This window comes from Corythoichthys intestinalis, chromosome 8 (genome assembly GCF_030265065.1).
Source record: "Corythoichthys intestinalis isolate RoL2023-P3 chromosome 8, ASM3026506v1, whole genome shotgun sequence".
Classification (NCBI taxonomy): domain Eukaryota; kingdom Metazoa; phylum Chordata; class Actinopteri; order Syngnathiformes; family Syngnathidae; genus Corythoichthys; species Corythoichthys intestinalis.
In genome coordinates this window covers 33824476-33842438 of record NC_080402.1, presented here as the reverse complement: position 1 = coordinate 33842438, position 17963 = coordinate 33824476, and the positions used below count along the sequence as shown (strand labels likewise).

Sequence of the window (17963 nt, the reverse complement as noted above, 5' to 3'; positions counted from 1 at the left end):
TAGATCTCTGCAGTTCATCCAGAGTGATCATGGGCCTCTTGGCTGCATCTCTGATCAGTTTTCTCCTTGTTTTAGAAGAAAGTTTGGAAGGACGGCCGGGTCTTGGTAGATTTGCAGTGGTCTGATGCTCCTTCCATTTCAATATGATGGCTTGCACAGTGCTCCTTGAGATGTTTAAAGCTTGGGAAATCTTTTTGTATCCAAATCCGGCTTTAAACTTCTCCACAACAGTATCTCGGACCTGCCTGGTGTGTTCCTTGGTTTTCATAATGCTCTCTGCACTTTAAACAGAACCCTGAGACTATCACAGAGCAGGGGCATTTATACGGAGACTTGATTACACACAGGTGGATTCTATTTATCATCATCGGTCATTTAGGACAACATTGGATCATTCAGAGATCCTCACTGAACTTCTGGAGTGAGTTTGCTGCACTGAAAGTAAAGGGGCCGAATAATATTACACGCCCCACTTTTCAGTTTTTTATTTGTTAAAAAAGTTTAAATTATCCAATAAATGTTGTTCCACTTCACGATTGTGTCCCACTTGTTGTTGATTCTTGACAAAAAAATTAAATTTCATATCTTTATGTTTGAAGCCTGAAATGTGGCGAAAGGTTGCAAGATTCAATGGGGCCGAATACTTTTGCAAGGCACTGTATATTTACCATATAAGCAAAACATCCTATTTGTGGTCCGAGTCCATCTGTAACATGTGCTGAATTAACAGTATTTGCAGCATTATCTATAGTCACTGGTATGGATTGATTTGGCCTGCTTAACTTCCATTCAGTCATGGCGGTATCTAATTCATCAGTGGACAATATGGCGTCGCTCTGGGCTCACGCAGCTAATGGCATGGGATCTAATGTAGCACATATAGGTTGCTCTTTGATGATATCTAGTGTGTGCGCGCGAGAGTTAGCATGGGATCTATCATAGGACATCTAGGTTGCTATCTGATGATATCTAGTGTGCGCGCTGCGCCGCTTGAGTGTTTTCTGCCCACAGAAGTCACTTCTGCTCATTACTGCACAGCACCAGCATATGAGAATTGACTTTCATAAACAGGACGAGTTTGAAGTACGCGCTCTTAATTTGCCACTCATTGTTCATCATGAAACCATGAGTTTGCTTGTCTCTCATGGTCTTAACCTTTCTGATCCCATAGGCACTCGAACAGCGGGCGTTAGCTTACGCATGCTAATCGTTTGTGAATGCCATGTTAGAAAAGCAGCGTAACATCGCGGATATGCATTGTAGTGAACATCCTGAATATTGAAGACGAAGATGTTATTTTCGTTTGGTAAATTCGAGACAAAAACATACAGATGTCATGCATCGGGATTTGGGAGGTTAGCTCAGGTGGGGAAGACAGTTCATTTGCGCTCAAGTGACGCCAGTAGATGGTATCGGCGCCCTAAATGTTGGTACTCGTCGATACCGATACCACACATTCAGGCCGGATCGGCGCCCCCTGCCGATACTGGTATCGGTATCGGTGCAACTTTAATTCCTATAATAATGAATGAATCAGGTTCGAATGTGGCTGATGTGTTTTGCGTGCTGTACCTGAACGCACCGCGTGGCTGACATGACAGTGAGCTAGAGAGTGCGGTAGAGATTTTACTTTCTGTTTTATGTTTTGTTGGGGACTTGGCGTCAACTGCAGTGGACAGTAAGGCAAGGCAAGGCAAATTTATTTATATAGCACAATTCAACACAAGGCAATTCAAAGTGCTTTACATCACATGAAGACCATAAAAATCACATTTAAATCAACACAACGTAAAAACCAAGACAAATGATCACATCTAATCACAGAATAAAAATAAATAGATAAAAATAAAACAAAAATAAAAATAAAGCAAAAACTACTACTACTAATAATCATTGAAATCAGCAATGGAGATAAGCACAATAGGAATAGAAGGCAGGTAGGTTGAAATATATAGACAGTTATGGATATGCAGTGCCAAACAAAAGCGTTTTTAGCCCTGATTTAAAGGAGCTAACAGTTTGAGCATACTTCAGACGTTCGGGTAACTTGTTCCAGAGGTGAGGAGCATAATAACTAAATGCTGCCTCACCCCTCTTGGTTCTTGTTCTTGGAACATGCAGAAGACCCGTTCCAGACGACCTTAGGGGTCTAGATGTCTCATAGGAATCTAACAAGTCAAGCATGTATTTTGGTCCAAGGCCATTAAGTGTTTTGTAGACGAGCAGTAGTATTTTATAGTCTATCCTTTGACTCACTGGAAGCCAGTGTAGCGATTTCAAAACCGGTGTAATGTGGTCCAGCTTCCTTGTATTTGTGAGGACTCTGGCTGCAGCATTCTGTACTAGCTGCAGCTTCCTGACTGATTTTTTATCAAGACCTGTAAATATACCGTTGCAGTAGTCCAATCTGCTGAAAATGAATGCATGCATAAGTTTTTCCATGTCTTGTTGAGTCAGAAGCCCCTTAATTCTGGTTATATTTTTTAGGTGGTAATAAGCGGATTTAGTGACGGACTTTAGATGGCTATCAAATTTTAGGTCTGAGTCAATAATTACGCCAAGGTTTCTGACTTGATTTGTAGCTGTTAGTGACATTGTGCTAAGTTGGCTGCTTATCTTTGACCTTTCCTTTTTTGGCCCAAAAATGATCACCTCTGTCTTCTCTACATTTAACTGGAGAAAATTCTGGCACATCCATTCATTGATTTGACGAATGCATTTACTCAGGGAGACTAAGGGACTATAATCATGTGGGGACACAGAAATGTACAGTTGTGTGTCATCTGCATAGGCGTGATAGGAGATATCATACTGTTCCATTATCTGAGCTAACGGAAGCATATAGATGTTAAATAAGAGTGGTCCAAGAATTGACCCTTGAGGGACTCCACACGTGAATTTGGTTCGTTCTGACTGATAGTTTCCAATTGACACAAAGAAATCTCTATCATGTAAATAGGATGTGAACCACTGAAGAATAGTGTCAGTAAACCCTACCCACTGTTCCAATCTGCTGAGTAGTATGTTGTGATCAACCGTGTCAAATGCGGCGCTGAGATCCAATAGTAGCAGAACAGATGATTTGCCTGCATCGGTATTCCGACGAATATCATTTAGGACTTTGATAAGCACGGTCTCGGTGCTGTGTTGTGGCCGAAATCCAGACTGAAATGAGTTAAAAAGATTGTTTTGCATCATAAAAGTCTGGATCTGTTCAAACACAGCCCTTTCGATAATTTTCCCCAGGAATGTCAGATTTGATATTGGCCTGTAATTACTAATGGTTGAGGCATCCAGATTAGGTTTTTTTAGGAGAGGTTTTATTACTGCAGTTTTTAAAGTCTGAGGAAACTCTCCTGTTTGGAGGGAAGTATTTATAATCTGAAGTATGTCTGGGGCTATGCAATGAAAAACAGTTTTGAAAAAGTTTGAAGGAAGGATGTCAAGGCAGCATGTTGTGGGCTTTAACTTCGACACAATTTCTGTTAAAGTGGCATAGTCCAGGAGGCTAAACTGTCTAAGATTGACGTGGGGGACATTTTGGGAGGTGTTTAGTGTAACATTTGTTAATCCGGAGTTGCACACAGCCTGTCTAATCTTTAGTACTTTGTGTGTAAAGAATGCTGCGAAATTATTACAGGAGGCATGTTATGTTGCATAGGTTATGAAATAAATGATTAACAACCTTACAAAGCTGGTGATTTCTTTGGCGATGTGACCACAATAATATTTGTCACCTTAAATTATGGAGACTGGCGAACGGAGGTCAGAGGAGGACTGTTGAGATCATTCTATGGCCGTATTGTTGAACCAGTTCACGGACGCGCACACCGCGCTCATATTTTTTTTAATCATTTCCATCTCCATTTCAGTGTCACTTTTTTCATTTTTTTACCATCTGCACTAACCTTCGAGGAACCCATGTTTACTTCTCTCACAAGCAAATCCGCCATGAATCCATTTTGCGGGAAAACAAAGAAACTGCAGCACTGTCATAAATTGTCATATTTCAAGCATTTCGTCGCCTGTAGAAACAAATGGCGAGTAAAATTTTACGTCAGATATCGAAAAAATCGTGTGTCGAAGCTATCTAATGTCAAGGTACCTTTGTATATTTAAAAAAAAAAAAAAAAAAAAACATGGAAAAGGCATTTTAAAAAAGCGCCTTTTACAGGGAGTGATAAAGGGACTCCAGGTTTTTCCTTAGAAGGTAGACAAATTCTGGGTCGGATTGTTTTTTCCTCTATTCACTATCTGTGCTATTTATACAAAAAGCATGGAACTACCTCAAGTGTTATGTAGACATCTGATGTAAAGAAGAAAATTTGAGTCATCGGTTGGTTGTTACTGCAAAAAGGGAAGCCCAGAGAAGTCACCAAGCGACACACACCCACACACAGATGACTCTGGTTCGAAAAGAAATGTAATAGCAGCCGCAAGTATTCTTAGTTTAAAAAGACAACAATGTACAGATGATGCATTTCTTTAAAAACATATATATAAATGGCGGGAAACACAGACAAGATAGAAAAAGCCGTTTCTGCTCTACCACTCCTCTTTAAAAGAAACTGATGTATTTTACTTTAAAACAACTGTTGTGTTTGATAGAGCAAAATGTCTATATGCTGCCATAGCAGATTCATGGCGCATGAAGTCCCCGAACTATTTTTAATTTGCCCATTTTACCCTGAAAACCCCCTTTTACAGACATCGCGCAACCGCTTTTGTTTCAACCCAGCCATAAAACGAAGGTAATTAGTTACATTTATTATTCAAAATGTCTGTCATTTTTAGCTTAGAATCATTAATTGGTGTCTAATATTTCGTTTAAAAAAACGACTTTAAAAAAGTATTCACTCGCATATTTTAAACTTTTAAACAAATTACGTCACAATGAAAAAAAATGGCGTCTGTAAAAATGTCACGGATATTTACCTCATAACTATCGCTTAATTGCATTTTTTGTTTGTTTCTTTCATATTTTTTCCGATATGTTAGCAGATAGCTAATCGATCCAATCAAAGAAAAATTGGAGAAAAAAAACGGTTAAAAAGGTAAATTAATGAAAAAAAAAAATCTCGACTACTCCTTGATGTCTGCGATTTCTGCATCGCGACCCTTGTTATATGACCATGTTTCACCCATAAAATCCCCCAAAAATCCAGCTATGGCCATTCACAGCTGTGTCTTGACACTCAGTAATACATGCTACATGGAGGTTTGGATCGAAACAAGGTAAGTACGCGTTAATATCTCGTTAAAGTCATGACGTGTCATGCGTTTGCTGTTTAAAATTTTTTTAAAAATTAAATGCCATCCTGTTCAAAACTTTTCTTCCCCCAGAAAATTGAGATTTTAAGCTTTCCAATGATGTATCATATATGCATATCGGACAATTTTGAAATTTGGCCAAATTGGGGGAACTCTTCAGAGAGGAACTTCAAGTCACCTGAGTGTTTTCCGCCATATATATTCTGAATAAATTATTAGAGTTGAGGACAATTTTTCAATTGTTCAGATTAAAATTTGGGGGATTTAAATTTTGCATGAATAAATATTTACCGCAATAATATTAAATAAATCATACAATGAAGAAAGTCGCTTGTGTTTTACAAAAACAAAAGTGATGAGCTTTTCTTTCTATGAATTTACAGAAATCAAGTAAAACATTTTAAAACAAAAAGAAGATAAATTTTTCAAGGAAATTTCATATTTGAGAGCACATATTTTTTAATTGTATAAATTTACAAAAATTAAACTAAAATTTTCCCCAATTTTTAAAAAGTATAATGCCTAATAGTGTGTGTGTGTGTGTGGGGGGGGGGGGGGTAATAATTTTACAAGTATAAAATAATTATTTGAGAAGAGAATAAAGCTATCATACTGCAGGAAAAATTTCATGTGTTACTTTCAGTTGGGTCAAAGAAGTAAAACCCTACAGTAAAAATGTGAAATTTCAATACAGAACTTAAATTTATTCATATGTCTTGTCGCAGATAGATTAAGCCATTTAAGCTGACCTCTCGCAGCAGCACACAAAGCAATCTGGGATCTGGCAGTGCTCAAAGTAGGGGTGTATCGTATGAAAATACGTGAAAAGGAGGATGCATTTGGAAAGCAGATTTGGAGCATCATTTGTATTATACATAATGGATTGGGGCAGCACTTGGTGGAGTGTTGTGACGTAACTGGCTTTTAATTTTAACTTTTTTTCTTTTCAGTAAATACAAATAGTAAAGTACAGTAAATTTCTTCAACAAAATTACTTTGTAAGGAACTTTTAAGTCCAGTACATTGGCTTTTAACATTTTACAACTGCTTTTGACTGATTTTAAGTGTGCATAGTGTTAGACTTAAGTCTTTCATTGCCATTCACGATGATGATAAATTATTTTGTCACTAATAATTGTCTAATCCATTTGATTTGGGGGGGCTGGCATCGAATGAACATTCGTTCACAGATGGATTCATTTCTGTGTATTTGTGAAGGCAGTAATTGATGTAAAAAGTTTGAGAATCAGAATTGTCTGAGCATTTAATATTCTGTTACACACGTACTTTTTGTTGTTGGCTGATGCCATTTAAACGATGACCTTGCAATTTTCTTGAGAGGGCTCTCATTTTGATGCAGTGTAGTTCCACAGTGATAAACATATTGATAGCCTAATACCTCAGTAAAAGGTTAGTTATCATTTGTGAATGCAGACTTTGTTATGCCTTTCTTCCTTTACAGTAGATTCCATTAAGTAAGGTCACCACTTGAGAATTTGAAGTGTAACTTACATATTTAAGATTACATTTCATGTAATAAAAGCTTCGACCTGCTTTGCATACACATTCAGAGAACAGTTTTTTTCTTTTTTTGTTTATTCATTTTTTGTAAAGCTTGCACGTTGTTGCATTTGGCAGCTTATCCCATTTGCGTACTGTACCAAAGATCTGATTTCAAAATCTCGAACAACACATAAACAGCTTCGGGCAAACGGGTGTGAAGGTCAGGTTGTTGTTGTTTTTTTTTTTTTTTTTGGTTAAATAGTCTTTTTGATGAAGCCTTCTTCACACTGCACTCATGCTCCTGAAGCGCCATCTTCAGGTCAGTTCTCATCCAAGGCTCCAGTACACATTAATTGACATAATCACGATTCTCTTGCGATTATGCAAATGTACGTTTGTGTTTATTATACATAAGACAGATATTACATCCAATATGTTATGTGAGAAAACTGCAAATGGGTCTGCTGTTCATTATCATGCAAAAGTATGTTTTTTTTCTCTCATGTTTAGTTGTATTTAAAGCCTTTGAGCCACAGGGGAAGCAATTAGAGACACAGCAGGAGCATAAAAGGTGTCTCTTGCCCACACACAGTCCAACATGCATGAGCACAGGTCGACATGAACAAATACACTCTGCTGGGTTATTAATATAACTTTTTTTGTTTACTGCAAAATGAGCATTTTGATGTTTGTCTGCAGAGAAACTCCAGCATCTCTGGAAGCACAAGAGGTATCTACCAAGCATCTGAACGACGTTCCTCCCCCAGCACAGGGTAAGTGCAGCCTTCTATTTTTCCTGAAAAAGGGACTTTTATTTTACCCACCACCACCTAAAAAAAAGTTATGTTGTCATATTTGTTTATGAGTGGCTTTAATCTTTTCAGGGACATCCAAGGGAGTCGGTTTGCATCGAGACGGCAGGGACATAACACTACCAACTTTTCAGGATGTTCAAATTGTCGCCACCAACTTTTAAGTAACCTTATTTGCATTATATAATGACTTCAGTTATACAGTGCCTTGCAAAAGTATTCGGCCCGATTGAATCTTGCAACCTTTCGCCACATTTCAGGCTTCAAACATAAAGATATGAAATTTCATTTTTTTGTCAAGACTCAACAACAAGTGGGACACATTCGTGAAGTGGAACAACATTTATTGGATAATTTAAACTTTTTTAACAAATAAAAAACTGAAAAGTGGGGCGTGCAATATTATTCGGCCCCTTTACTTTCAGTGGAGCAAACTCACTCCAGAAGTTCAGTGAGGATCTCTGAATGGTCCAATGTTGTCCTAAATGACCGATGATGATAAATAGAATCCACCTGTGTGTAATCAAGTCTCCGTATAAATGCACCTGCTCTATGATAGTCTCAGGGTTCTGTTTAAAGTGCAGAGAGCATGATGAAAACCAAGGAACACACCAGGCAGGTCCGAGATACTGTTGTGGAGAAGTTTAAAGCCGGATTTGGATACAAAAAGATTTCCCAAGCTTTAAACATCTCAAGGAGCACTGTGCAAGCCATCATATTGAAATGGAAGGAGCATCAGACCACTGCAAATCTACCAAGACCCGGCCGTCCTTCCAAACTTTCTTCTCAAACAAGGAGAAAACTGATCAGAGATGCAGCCAAGAGGCCCATGATCACTCTGGATGAACTGCAGAGATCTACAGCTGAGGTGGGAGAGTCTGTCCATAGGACAACAATCAGTCGTACACTGCACAAATCTGGCCTTTATGGAAGAGTGGCAAGAAGAAAGCCATTTCTCAAAGATATCCATAAAAAGTCTTGTTTAAAGTTTGCCACAAGCCACCTGGGAGACACACCAAACATGTGGAAGAAGGTGCTCTGGTCAGATGAAACCAAAATTGAACTTTTTGGCCACAATGCAAAACGATATGTTTGGCGTAAAAGCAACACAGCTCATCACCCTGAACACACCATCCCCACTGTCAAACATGGTGGTGGCAGCATCATGGTTTGGGCCTGCTTTTCTTCAGCAGGGACAGGGAAGATGGTTAAAATTGACGGGAAGATGGATGCAGCCAAATACAGGAACATTCTGGAAGAAAACCTGTTGGTATCTGCACAAGACCTGAGACTGGGACGGAGATTTATCTTCCAAAAGGACAATGATCCAAAACATAAAGCCAAATCTACAATGGAATGGTTCAAAAATAAACGTATCCAGGTGTTAGAATGGCCAAGTCAAAGTCCAGACCTGAATCCAATCGAGAATATGTGGAAAGAGCTGAAGACTGCTGTTCACAAACACTCTCCATCCAACCTCACTGAGCTCGAGCTGTTTTGCAAGGAAGAATGGGCAAGAATGTCAATCTCTCGATGTGCAAAACTGATAGAAACATACCCCAAGTGCACGCCCCACTTTTCAGTTTTTTATTTGTTAAAAAAGTTTAAATTATCCAGTAAATTTTGTTCCACTTCACGATTGTGTCCCAATTGTTGTTGATTCTTGACAAAAAATTAAAATTTTATATCTTTATGTTTGAAGCCTGAAATGTGGCGAAAGGTTGCAAGGTTCAAGGGGGCCGAATACTTTTGCAAGGCACTGTATATGTAATTTAGATTGTCTCCCCATATGTTGTAAGGTTAGAATTGACCCTACCATTATGAGGTGAATTACTTTCATTATGTTCAGACTTACAATTACAGGTACCACTTTTTCATCCCCACACGCACTCCCAGCCCCATGCCGCCTCCACCCCCCCCCCCCTTCGAAGGGGGATATTAAAAGTTTTTTTTCAACTAGCAGCAGTTGCAACCACTGCATTTAATGTAAAAAGACGTCAATGTTGTGTAGGTGGGGAACACACCACTAATTTTGCTACTGAAAGTCTGACCTGTATCAGCGTTAGCATAACAATAAACTGTGTGAATTTGCTGACCTGCAAATCTTGAGTAGGAAGCTGCTTGGAGAGAGGTGTCCCCCCTGTATGTAATTCCTCCTAACGTTAAGTTGATGTTAATTAAATTGAGAGAAATATAGTGAACCGAGGTTTATCCCTTTTGCCCCAATTTTCATTTTAATTTGATTTATGTGGTTTTAAAGCAGCCCAAAGGAGCTTTACTTTTTTGTTGAGTTTGGCTGTGCTTGTGTACAAAAGCAATAGTGTCTAACTTGAAGGAAGGTTGAATTTTTATTTTTGTTATTCCCGGAACAAGAGGTTTTTTTCAGTTATATTTAATTTATATATTTTTATATTATATATTTATATATCATATATGTTATAATTTCTCAACAATGTTGAGTGGACTTAAGACAAATGTTCATTTTTTGCATTCCTGGATAGTTAAGAGATTATTAACAAGTTTGTATTTATTTTGTATTTTAGTATGATTTAAGTTATGTTCAAATATTGAAATATATATAAATTTGCTAATTAAATCCAGAAATTTATTGTGGAAGTTTTCAAACGGTTTCTTTAGTAGTTTTTGAAAACAAAGGTTTGAATGGAACAGTGTATCACCTGAACTGATACATATTAAAGTTAGTATAAAGTCAATACAGATATATTTTGCATTGATTATTTAGCATATCGATTGATTAGGTTTTTATTCGTGCGAAATGTAACCCTGACCCCCATTCACCCGATCTGTTTGGTCTTATTAATGTCGCGTCCCCAGCAAAAAGTGTACATGCAGGTTATGCTATTATATCGTCCCTACCAATGTTGAGTCCAAACCTACGCCCTTGAGGACATTTATTCAAAAGTTATGATTAGCTTAACTCACTGCCAGCCCAGGGCACAAAGTATGTATTTTGGTAGTTAGTAAAAGAGGTAAATTGTTATTGAAATCACCTCTAGACGCCAATAGAGGTCCAATCCATTTAAATTGGGAGGGGGTAGAAGTGATTGGTGAATTGCTACCAATGACAGCTATTACTAAGCTGTGTGAGTTTGCTATTGCTTTATAAAGACAAAATTAAAAAAAAAAAAAAAAAAAAAAAAAATCAAAAGAAATCCCACAGCAAAATACACACAGGCCACTCTTATTTGAATTTATGTTTGTCGTCTTCTGCTTATTTTTTATCATTTATTACATTTTTTTTTTTTTTTTTTTTGAAGTTTTATTTTTTTCTAAATAAATGATCATTTTTATTAATTACTATACACACACACACACACATATATATATATATATATATATATATATATATATATATATATATATATATATATATATATATATATATATATATATATATTGTTGTTTTTGTGAAGAATAATATATATTTTCTTCTATCAAATTAGTTTCTTGCACTTATTGGTAAGGAGAAAAAAAATCCAACTTTTAAATATAGATTTTTGTTTGCTATGTACGGAGCAAATGTGATGTCAGACAGAGTGCACGTCACTTTTCCTTTTCACGTGAATCTCCATCTGTCATTTACGAGGAGATGCTATGCTCTATCCGTCTCAATAACACCTGTCATCTTTCGTTAGCTCAGAATGCGACTGTACAAACTGATATCTTGGGAATCTACTGTGTTGTTTCACACATCCAGTCTTTGTGTGGTGTCCGACTGAGTGGCCAGGTGGGGTGCAAATGTTTCCTGTCGGGACGTCACGCACTTGCCGGCCACGAGTTAGTCACGTCGACACACGCGGTGGTCCGACAGCCTTCTGTCTCTGTGATGAGCTCCTAGTCTTGGATTAACTGTGCAACTGTTCGGTGACCTCAGCAGATATTTATACAAGCGACATAAGACGGTTTGCGTCAATTTCACACCACAAGTGATTGCTATTTTTGCTCCATTAATTATTTGATGTGTATAGTTTCCATATACTGCACGTAGTATTTCCTAATCTATTTGTGTGCCGAAGACGTGTTTTAACGTCTTTTACATTCACATGGAGGGTTGTTGGAATTTCTCTGGATGCTTTGCTGTGAATTCCAAATTTGTAGACAAAGTTAGTTCATTGGCTGTTTGAACTGGGAGAGCTGGCAGTGCCAGTTCAAATGCATTGGCTGTTTATCACCATCATTGACAGTGAATTAGAGATTATTCCTTAACAGTTGCCCAATTAGTAAAAGAATACACTCTCTTTTTCATGTTTGGAAAATATCTTGTATCATAATACAGGGTGGGGCAGAGCAACTTGCTTATTTAAATTTGCCGCCCTGAAGCGATGGTTGCTTTAAGGATGGTAGGGATGGACTTATTTGAGAGGGTGGGGCTTAAAGGTTTGTTCTTAACATGCGTTATGTATTTTGTGTTTATTTTTTAGGAACCCCAGTGAGCATCATGGAGTGGACAAAGTTAGAACGCGCTTTCGCTGTTGAGGCATTTTTTCCAAGCGAGCAATAAAAATGCGTGGAAATTCCTGCACCATAGCTAATTTGTAGGGATGAAATTTCAATTCTTAATGGAGAATTCGTCTCACAGAACGAGCAGACAACCCAAGAGCAGATGCGTGTTTGCGGGCAGACCGTCGGGGAGAACTCAAAACAGATTCTCACCGAGTCAATGTTTTGGGGTGACCTTGCTGTTCGTATAGGCCAGGTTTCTTTTTGTTCACATCACCCGTTTCCCTAAAGTTGTTTACCCAGGAAACAATCGACTGCCGGCCAGGAACACGACCGGGGGGGGGCAATATTGAAATGTCTCCAGAATACACGCTGTGTTGCGACGATTGCACGACTGCTTGAAAAAAATGCCTCAACAGCGAAAGTGAGTTCCAACTTCGTCCACTCCGTGATGCTCACTGGGGTTCCTGAAACATAAACAGAAAATAAATAACGAACGTTAAGAACCAAACTTTAAGCCCCAGCCTCTCAAATAAGTCCATCAATATCCATCCTCAGGGCAACCATCGTTTCAGGGCGCCAAATTTAAATGAGCAAGTTGCTCTGCCCGACCCTGTACTATTTTTTTGCAACATTTTAGGACTTCAAACCATTAATGTGATTATAGACCCATGTACAAAGGCCCAAGTTGTAAAAGAAGCACATCTTGATTTTTATGTCAGTGCAAAACTTTCTTGCTAGACTGCTCTGTGACAAGCTGGATGCATTAAAGGTGTGTCCTTGAAGACACAGCTGCCGCATTGTCAAACTGATGAGTTAAAGTCGCTCTGAATTTACGATCCCGATAACCTTTGGCACAAGGTAGACTGTTGATCCAACATAATTTTGGTGGGTCTTCACAAGGGAAATTCTGACAGATATGTGACAAACATCAGACATGAGTGGCATATGTCTTCATAAATAAGAGCGTGTAACGAACCCTTTGAATTATAGAAATCAGTTAATAGAACTCTTTTTTTTTTTTTCTTTCTTTTTTCTGTGTAATCATCCTGATTTTTTCCACTTCACAGTGTAGATCGGTGGTTTCCCTTGCCAACATCCACTGTGATTGCACAGGGAACCAATTAAAAAAAAACATTTTTGTTGAGTTCGATATTGACTTAATGCTTATTGGAACTAAAATTGGCATGACACTTTTTTTTCTAGCACATCAAGCCTTTTCTCCACAGCCTTGACTCCAGATAAGCAAAATATGCTGGCTGTTTATTGTTGGAGCATCAAGCATGATTGTCCTAACCTGGAACACTCTAGAGAGAGTTAACTACTTGGAAACATGACTACAGTAGCCATTTCCTTTGTAAAAACATAATATATAATATAATACTGTTCAATAAGCATTGCGGTCACATCTGTTTCTTACATATCTGACTGTATAGTACAGGGGCCTCCAAACCGGTCCTCAAGGGCTGCTGTGGGTCCTGGTTTTTGTTCATACCAATCGAGCACAGACAGTTTAACCAATGAGGTTTCTGCTAAAACAAGTCGCACCTGACTGCAATCAACTGATTACACTTGTAAATCACCAGATTGGTGCAAAGGTAATCTTGTTTTGTTGGAATACAATCCTGCACCCACTGCGGCCCTATGTGGAATAGTTTGGAGACCACTGGTATAGTAATACTGTATTAGATGTTTTATATTGAAAGAGTCCCTATCTGTTAGGTACAGCATGTTTTCAACAGCATCCTATATACAGTATACTTATGCTTAGTTATACTGTATAAATACATCCAATTTATACTTGATCACAAAGGCGTAGGTTTGGTCTCAACATTGATAGGGACGGTATAAAAGCATAACCTGCATGTGTACGGGACATTAATAAGACCAAGTGAAAGTGGGTAAATGTAAGTCCGCACATAATGAAAATAATTCACTTAGCAATGGTAGGGTCTAGGGGTGTGACAAAATATCGAAATGGTGATATGTCGTGATACTTTGTTTCCTAAAAGGTTATCGATATGCTCCTGCCAAGAATCGAGATATCATTTTAAAAAGGTGACAATGTCTAAAAAAAAAAAGAAAAAGAAAAAGGAACCAACAATTTGCTACCAAAATCTTCCATCATAGTGTCTGAGTTAACTCTAAGGCTGCATTGCAGTGCTCGACGCCCCATTCCATTTAGACTGGGAACGTTCGTTCATTCGAAACCAGATCATTCACAGTCACTCTGTCCAATTTTCAGGGCATTTACTGGTCAATTGCTGTTCATTTTAGGGCATTTACGGGTCATTTCCTGTTGCATTTGAGTCACTGCCTAGGTATTTTATGGGTCGCTTCCTGTTCTGTAACTCAAAATAAATAGGAAGTGACCCATAAAATACCTAGGCAGTGACTCAAATGCAACAGGAAATGACCCGTAAATGCCCTAAAATGAACAGCAATTGAATTGAATTGAATTGCCCTGAAAATCGGACAGAGTGACTGTGAATGATCTGGTTTCGAATGAACGAACGTTCCCAGTCTAAATGGAATGGGGCGTCGAGCACTGCAATGCAGCCTTAGAGTTAACTCAGACACTATGATGGAAGATTTTGGTAGCAAATTGTTGGTTCCTTTTTATTTATTTTTTTTTTTTTTTAGACATTGTCACCTTTTAAAAACGATATCTTGATTCTTGGCAGGAGCATATCGATAACCTTTTAGGAAACAAAGTATCACGATATATCACCATTTCGATATTTTGTCACACCCCTAGACCCTACCATTGTTAAGTGAATTATTTTCATTATGTGTTATGTTCCTGTTCTGTAACTCAAAATAAATAGGAAGTGACCCATAAAATACCTAGGCAGTGACTCAAATGCAACAGGAAATAACCCGTAAATGCCCTAAAATGAACAGCAATTGACCCGTAAATGCCCTAAAATGAACAGCAATTGAATTGAATTGAATTGCCCTGAAAATCGGACAGAGTGACTGTGAATGATCTGGTTTCGAATGAACGAACGTTCCCAGTCTAAATGGAATGGGGCGTCGAGCACTGCAATGCAGCCTTAGAGTTAACTCAGACACTATGATGGAAGATTTTGGTAGCAAATTGTTGGTTCCTTTTTATTTTTATTTTTTTTTTTTTTAGACATTGTCACCTTTTTAAAACGATATCTTGATTCTTGGCAGGAGCATATCGATAACCTTTTAGGAAACAAAGTATCACGATATATCACCATTTCGATATTTTGTCACACCCCTAGACCCTACCATTGTTAAGTGAATTATTTTCATTATGTGTTATGTTCCTGTTCTGTAACTCAAAATAAATAGGAAGTGACCCATAAAATACCTAGGCAATGACTCAAATGCAACAGGAAATAACCCGTAAATGCCCTAAAATGAACAGCAATTGACCAGTAAATGCCCTGAAAATCGGACAGAGTGACTGTGAATGATCTGCATCTCACATCTCACTTCCTATTTATTTTGAGTTACAGAACAGGAAGTGACCCATAAAATACCTCAAAATCAACAGGAAGTAACTGAAAATCAACAGGCAAATGACCTTAAATGGCCCAAATATACCTTATTGCCTGGCGCTGGCTGCCACTGAAGGCCATAGACGTTCAATCCTTTTGAAGTGGGAGGGATGTCAGCAAATGAACTCGCTGCCACCCTCCCAGTGGATTGGACGTCTACTAGTGATGATTCATTCCAATTCACAGCAGAAGCTTGTTTTTCTGTTTATTAGTTGTTTATAGAATATCCTAGAATGATTTCCTGAGCAATGTATCAATAATGGTTGTATCGCCATATCGTCAGATCATCGTTATCGTGAGCTTTGTATCGCAAATCGTATCGTATCGTGAGGTTCCAAGAGGTTCCCACTCCTGGTAGGGTCAGTTCTATCCTTACAACATATGGGAAGAGAATCTAAATTGCCCATATAGCTGAAGTCATTATATAATGTAAATAAGGTTGCTTAAAAGTTGGTGAGGACAATTTCAGCATCCTGAAAAGTTGGTAGTGTTATGTCCCTACCGTCCCAATGCAAACCTACACCCTTGACTCGACATGAGAAAGCCAAAGACATGATATCAGTTTGGGATTACGCAACCAAGATTTATTTGAAAACAGCTGTCAGACTTCACTCAACAGCCCCAAAAAATGTTTTGCCTCATTGTTACTTGTCTCATCTAACTATTTAGCTTGTCATTTTAGTGCATCGGGTCGGATCAAGTCGGTGTCACAGGGATCCGGCGGATACGATAGCGACAGTGTGGAGATGCACCCGTTGGAAGATTGCTCCGAGGCTCAGTACTACCACATGCAGTGCCGCCTGAATGAGGCGGCTTACGAGCGCTCCCCGGGATGTAGCAGAGGGGGGAGGAACTGGGGTCTGCGCAAACAGGCCATCCAGAACTGGCAACGGCGGCCTTACAGGAACAGCACCGAGGGTGAGGAGGGAGACGTGTCCGACGTGGGCTCTCGGACCACAGAGTCTGAAGTGGACATGTGGGAGCAGGAGAGAAGGGCAGTGGCGGAAGTGCAGCAGTCTAGCACCCCCTATCCTTACCATGGACGATCTGGCTATCGATCAAATTCAGGTAAAAGCTCTTTAAGGGCTTGACTTTAATACCATCTCATAGTCAGGAAATCCTCATTAGAATTTCCCAGTTGATTCAAAACCATAGCACAATGATAGATTACCCAACTTCACTTAATCCCCCCAAATATTTCTGTTCTGATTATAATGTATCTTAATTTTTCTGTTTTTGCCAATGATATATTGTGAGAGGCAAAACAATGAAATCCTTCTCCAACAGATAGCCAAAGGTACAAATGACCTGTGTTACCATAAGTGGATTTTAAGGGGGGGCCAGGACCCCCTGGTGGCCGAAAAATGTCATTGCATGTATTTGACTTTCCTATATTTATATAAAAGTTGTAAAGCAATAAAACTGCAACAAATGAATGAAATGAACAAAAAAAAATTTATATAATGGGTCGAAATTATTTTTCAAGCACCTTAGACAGTCATTTGCTTTGCTTATAATTAAAAAAAAAATATATATATATATATATATATATATATATATATATATATATATATATATATATATATATATATATATATATATATATATATTAGAAAAAAAATAATGATATTTTTCTTTGATTGAAAATACTTTTTTTTTTTTTTTTTTTTTTGATTGAAGCAACTTTTTGGGGGATTGAATAATTTAGACACAAATGTCTTAATCATAATATGGCCCAAACACAATAAGGATTGGTCCAATCAAAGAAAACTTTTTTAATGAAAAATTAAGTGTTCAAATGCAAATTTTTCAATCTCAAATATTTTTTCGCATTCAAAAACTTTTTTCTACGATTAAAAATGTTCCTTTTTTTTTTTTTTTTTCTGGGATTGAAGTAATTTTTCTTTTTGAAAATCTATATATTTTTTGAAGCAACTTATTTGTTGATTGAATAATAAAGAGAAAAATGTCCTAGCCAAAATGTGGCCCAACCACAAATCAACATTACTTCAATCAAAAAGTTAATGAATTGAAGAAAAATAGCTTTCACATGCATTTTTTTTTTTTTAGTTTTAAGTTTCAAATTTATTTTTGCATTCAACCACATTTTTTGTGACTGATTTTTTTTTTTGGGTTGAAAACAAATATTTTGATTGAAGCAACTTTTTTTGATGGAATTATAAAGACCAAAATCTACCTCCATATGGCTCCGCCTAGGGGATACAATTTTTGATTTGGGTAACTGCATTGGCACGACTCCGGTGGGCATACCAAATTCAATCATCATCATTCAATGGATGACGATCTTGGCGAAAAGTATTGCCTAAGCAGCCTGATTTAGAATTCCCCTTAAGAGTGATGGGAAACAAAAAAAGCTCATTGT

General features: G+C 37.9%; 1 protein-coding gene across 1 annotated transcript in view; it reads left to right on the top strand.

Moving 5' to 3' along the window:
• Window positions 1–17963, top strand: part of fbxo41 (F-box protein 41) — a 106258-nt gene that overhangs the window by 64666 nt on the left and 23629 nt on the right. Inside the window, exons 5-6 of the mRNA XM_057843441.1 lie at window positions 7474–7547; window positions 16263–16648. Of these exons, the coding sequence (XP_057699424.1) occupies window positions 7474–7547; window positions 16263–16648 (460 nt within the window). The remainder of the gene's footprint in view (window positions 1–7473; window positions 7548–16262; window positions 16649–17963) is intronic.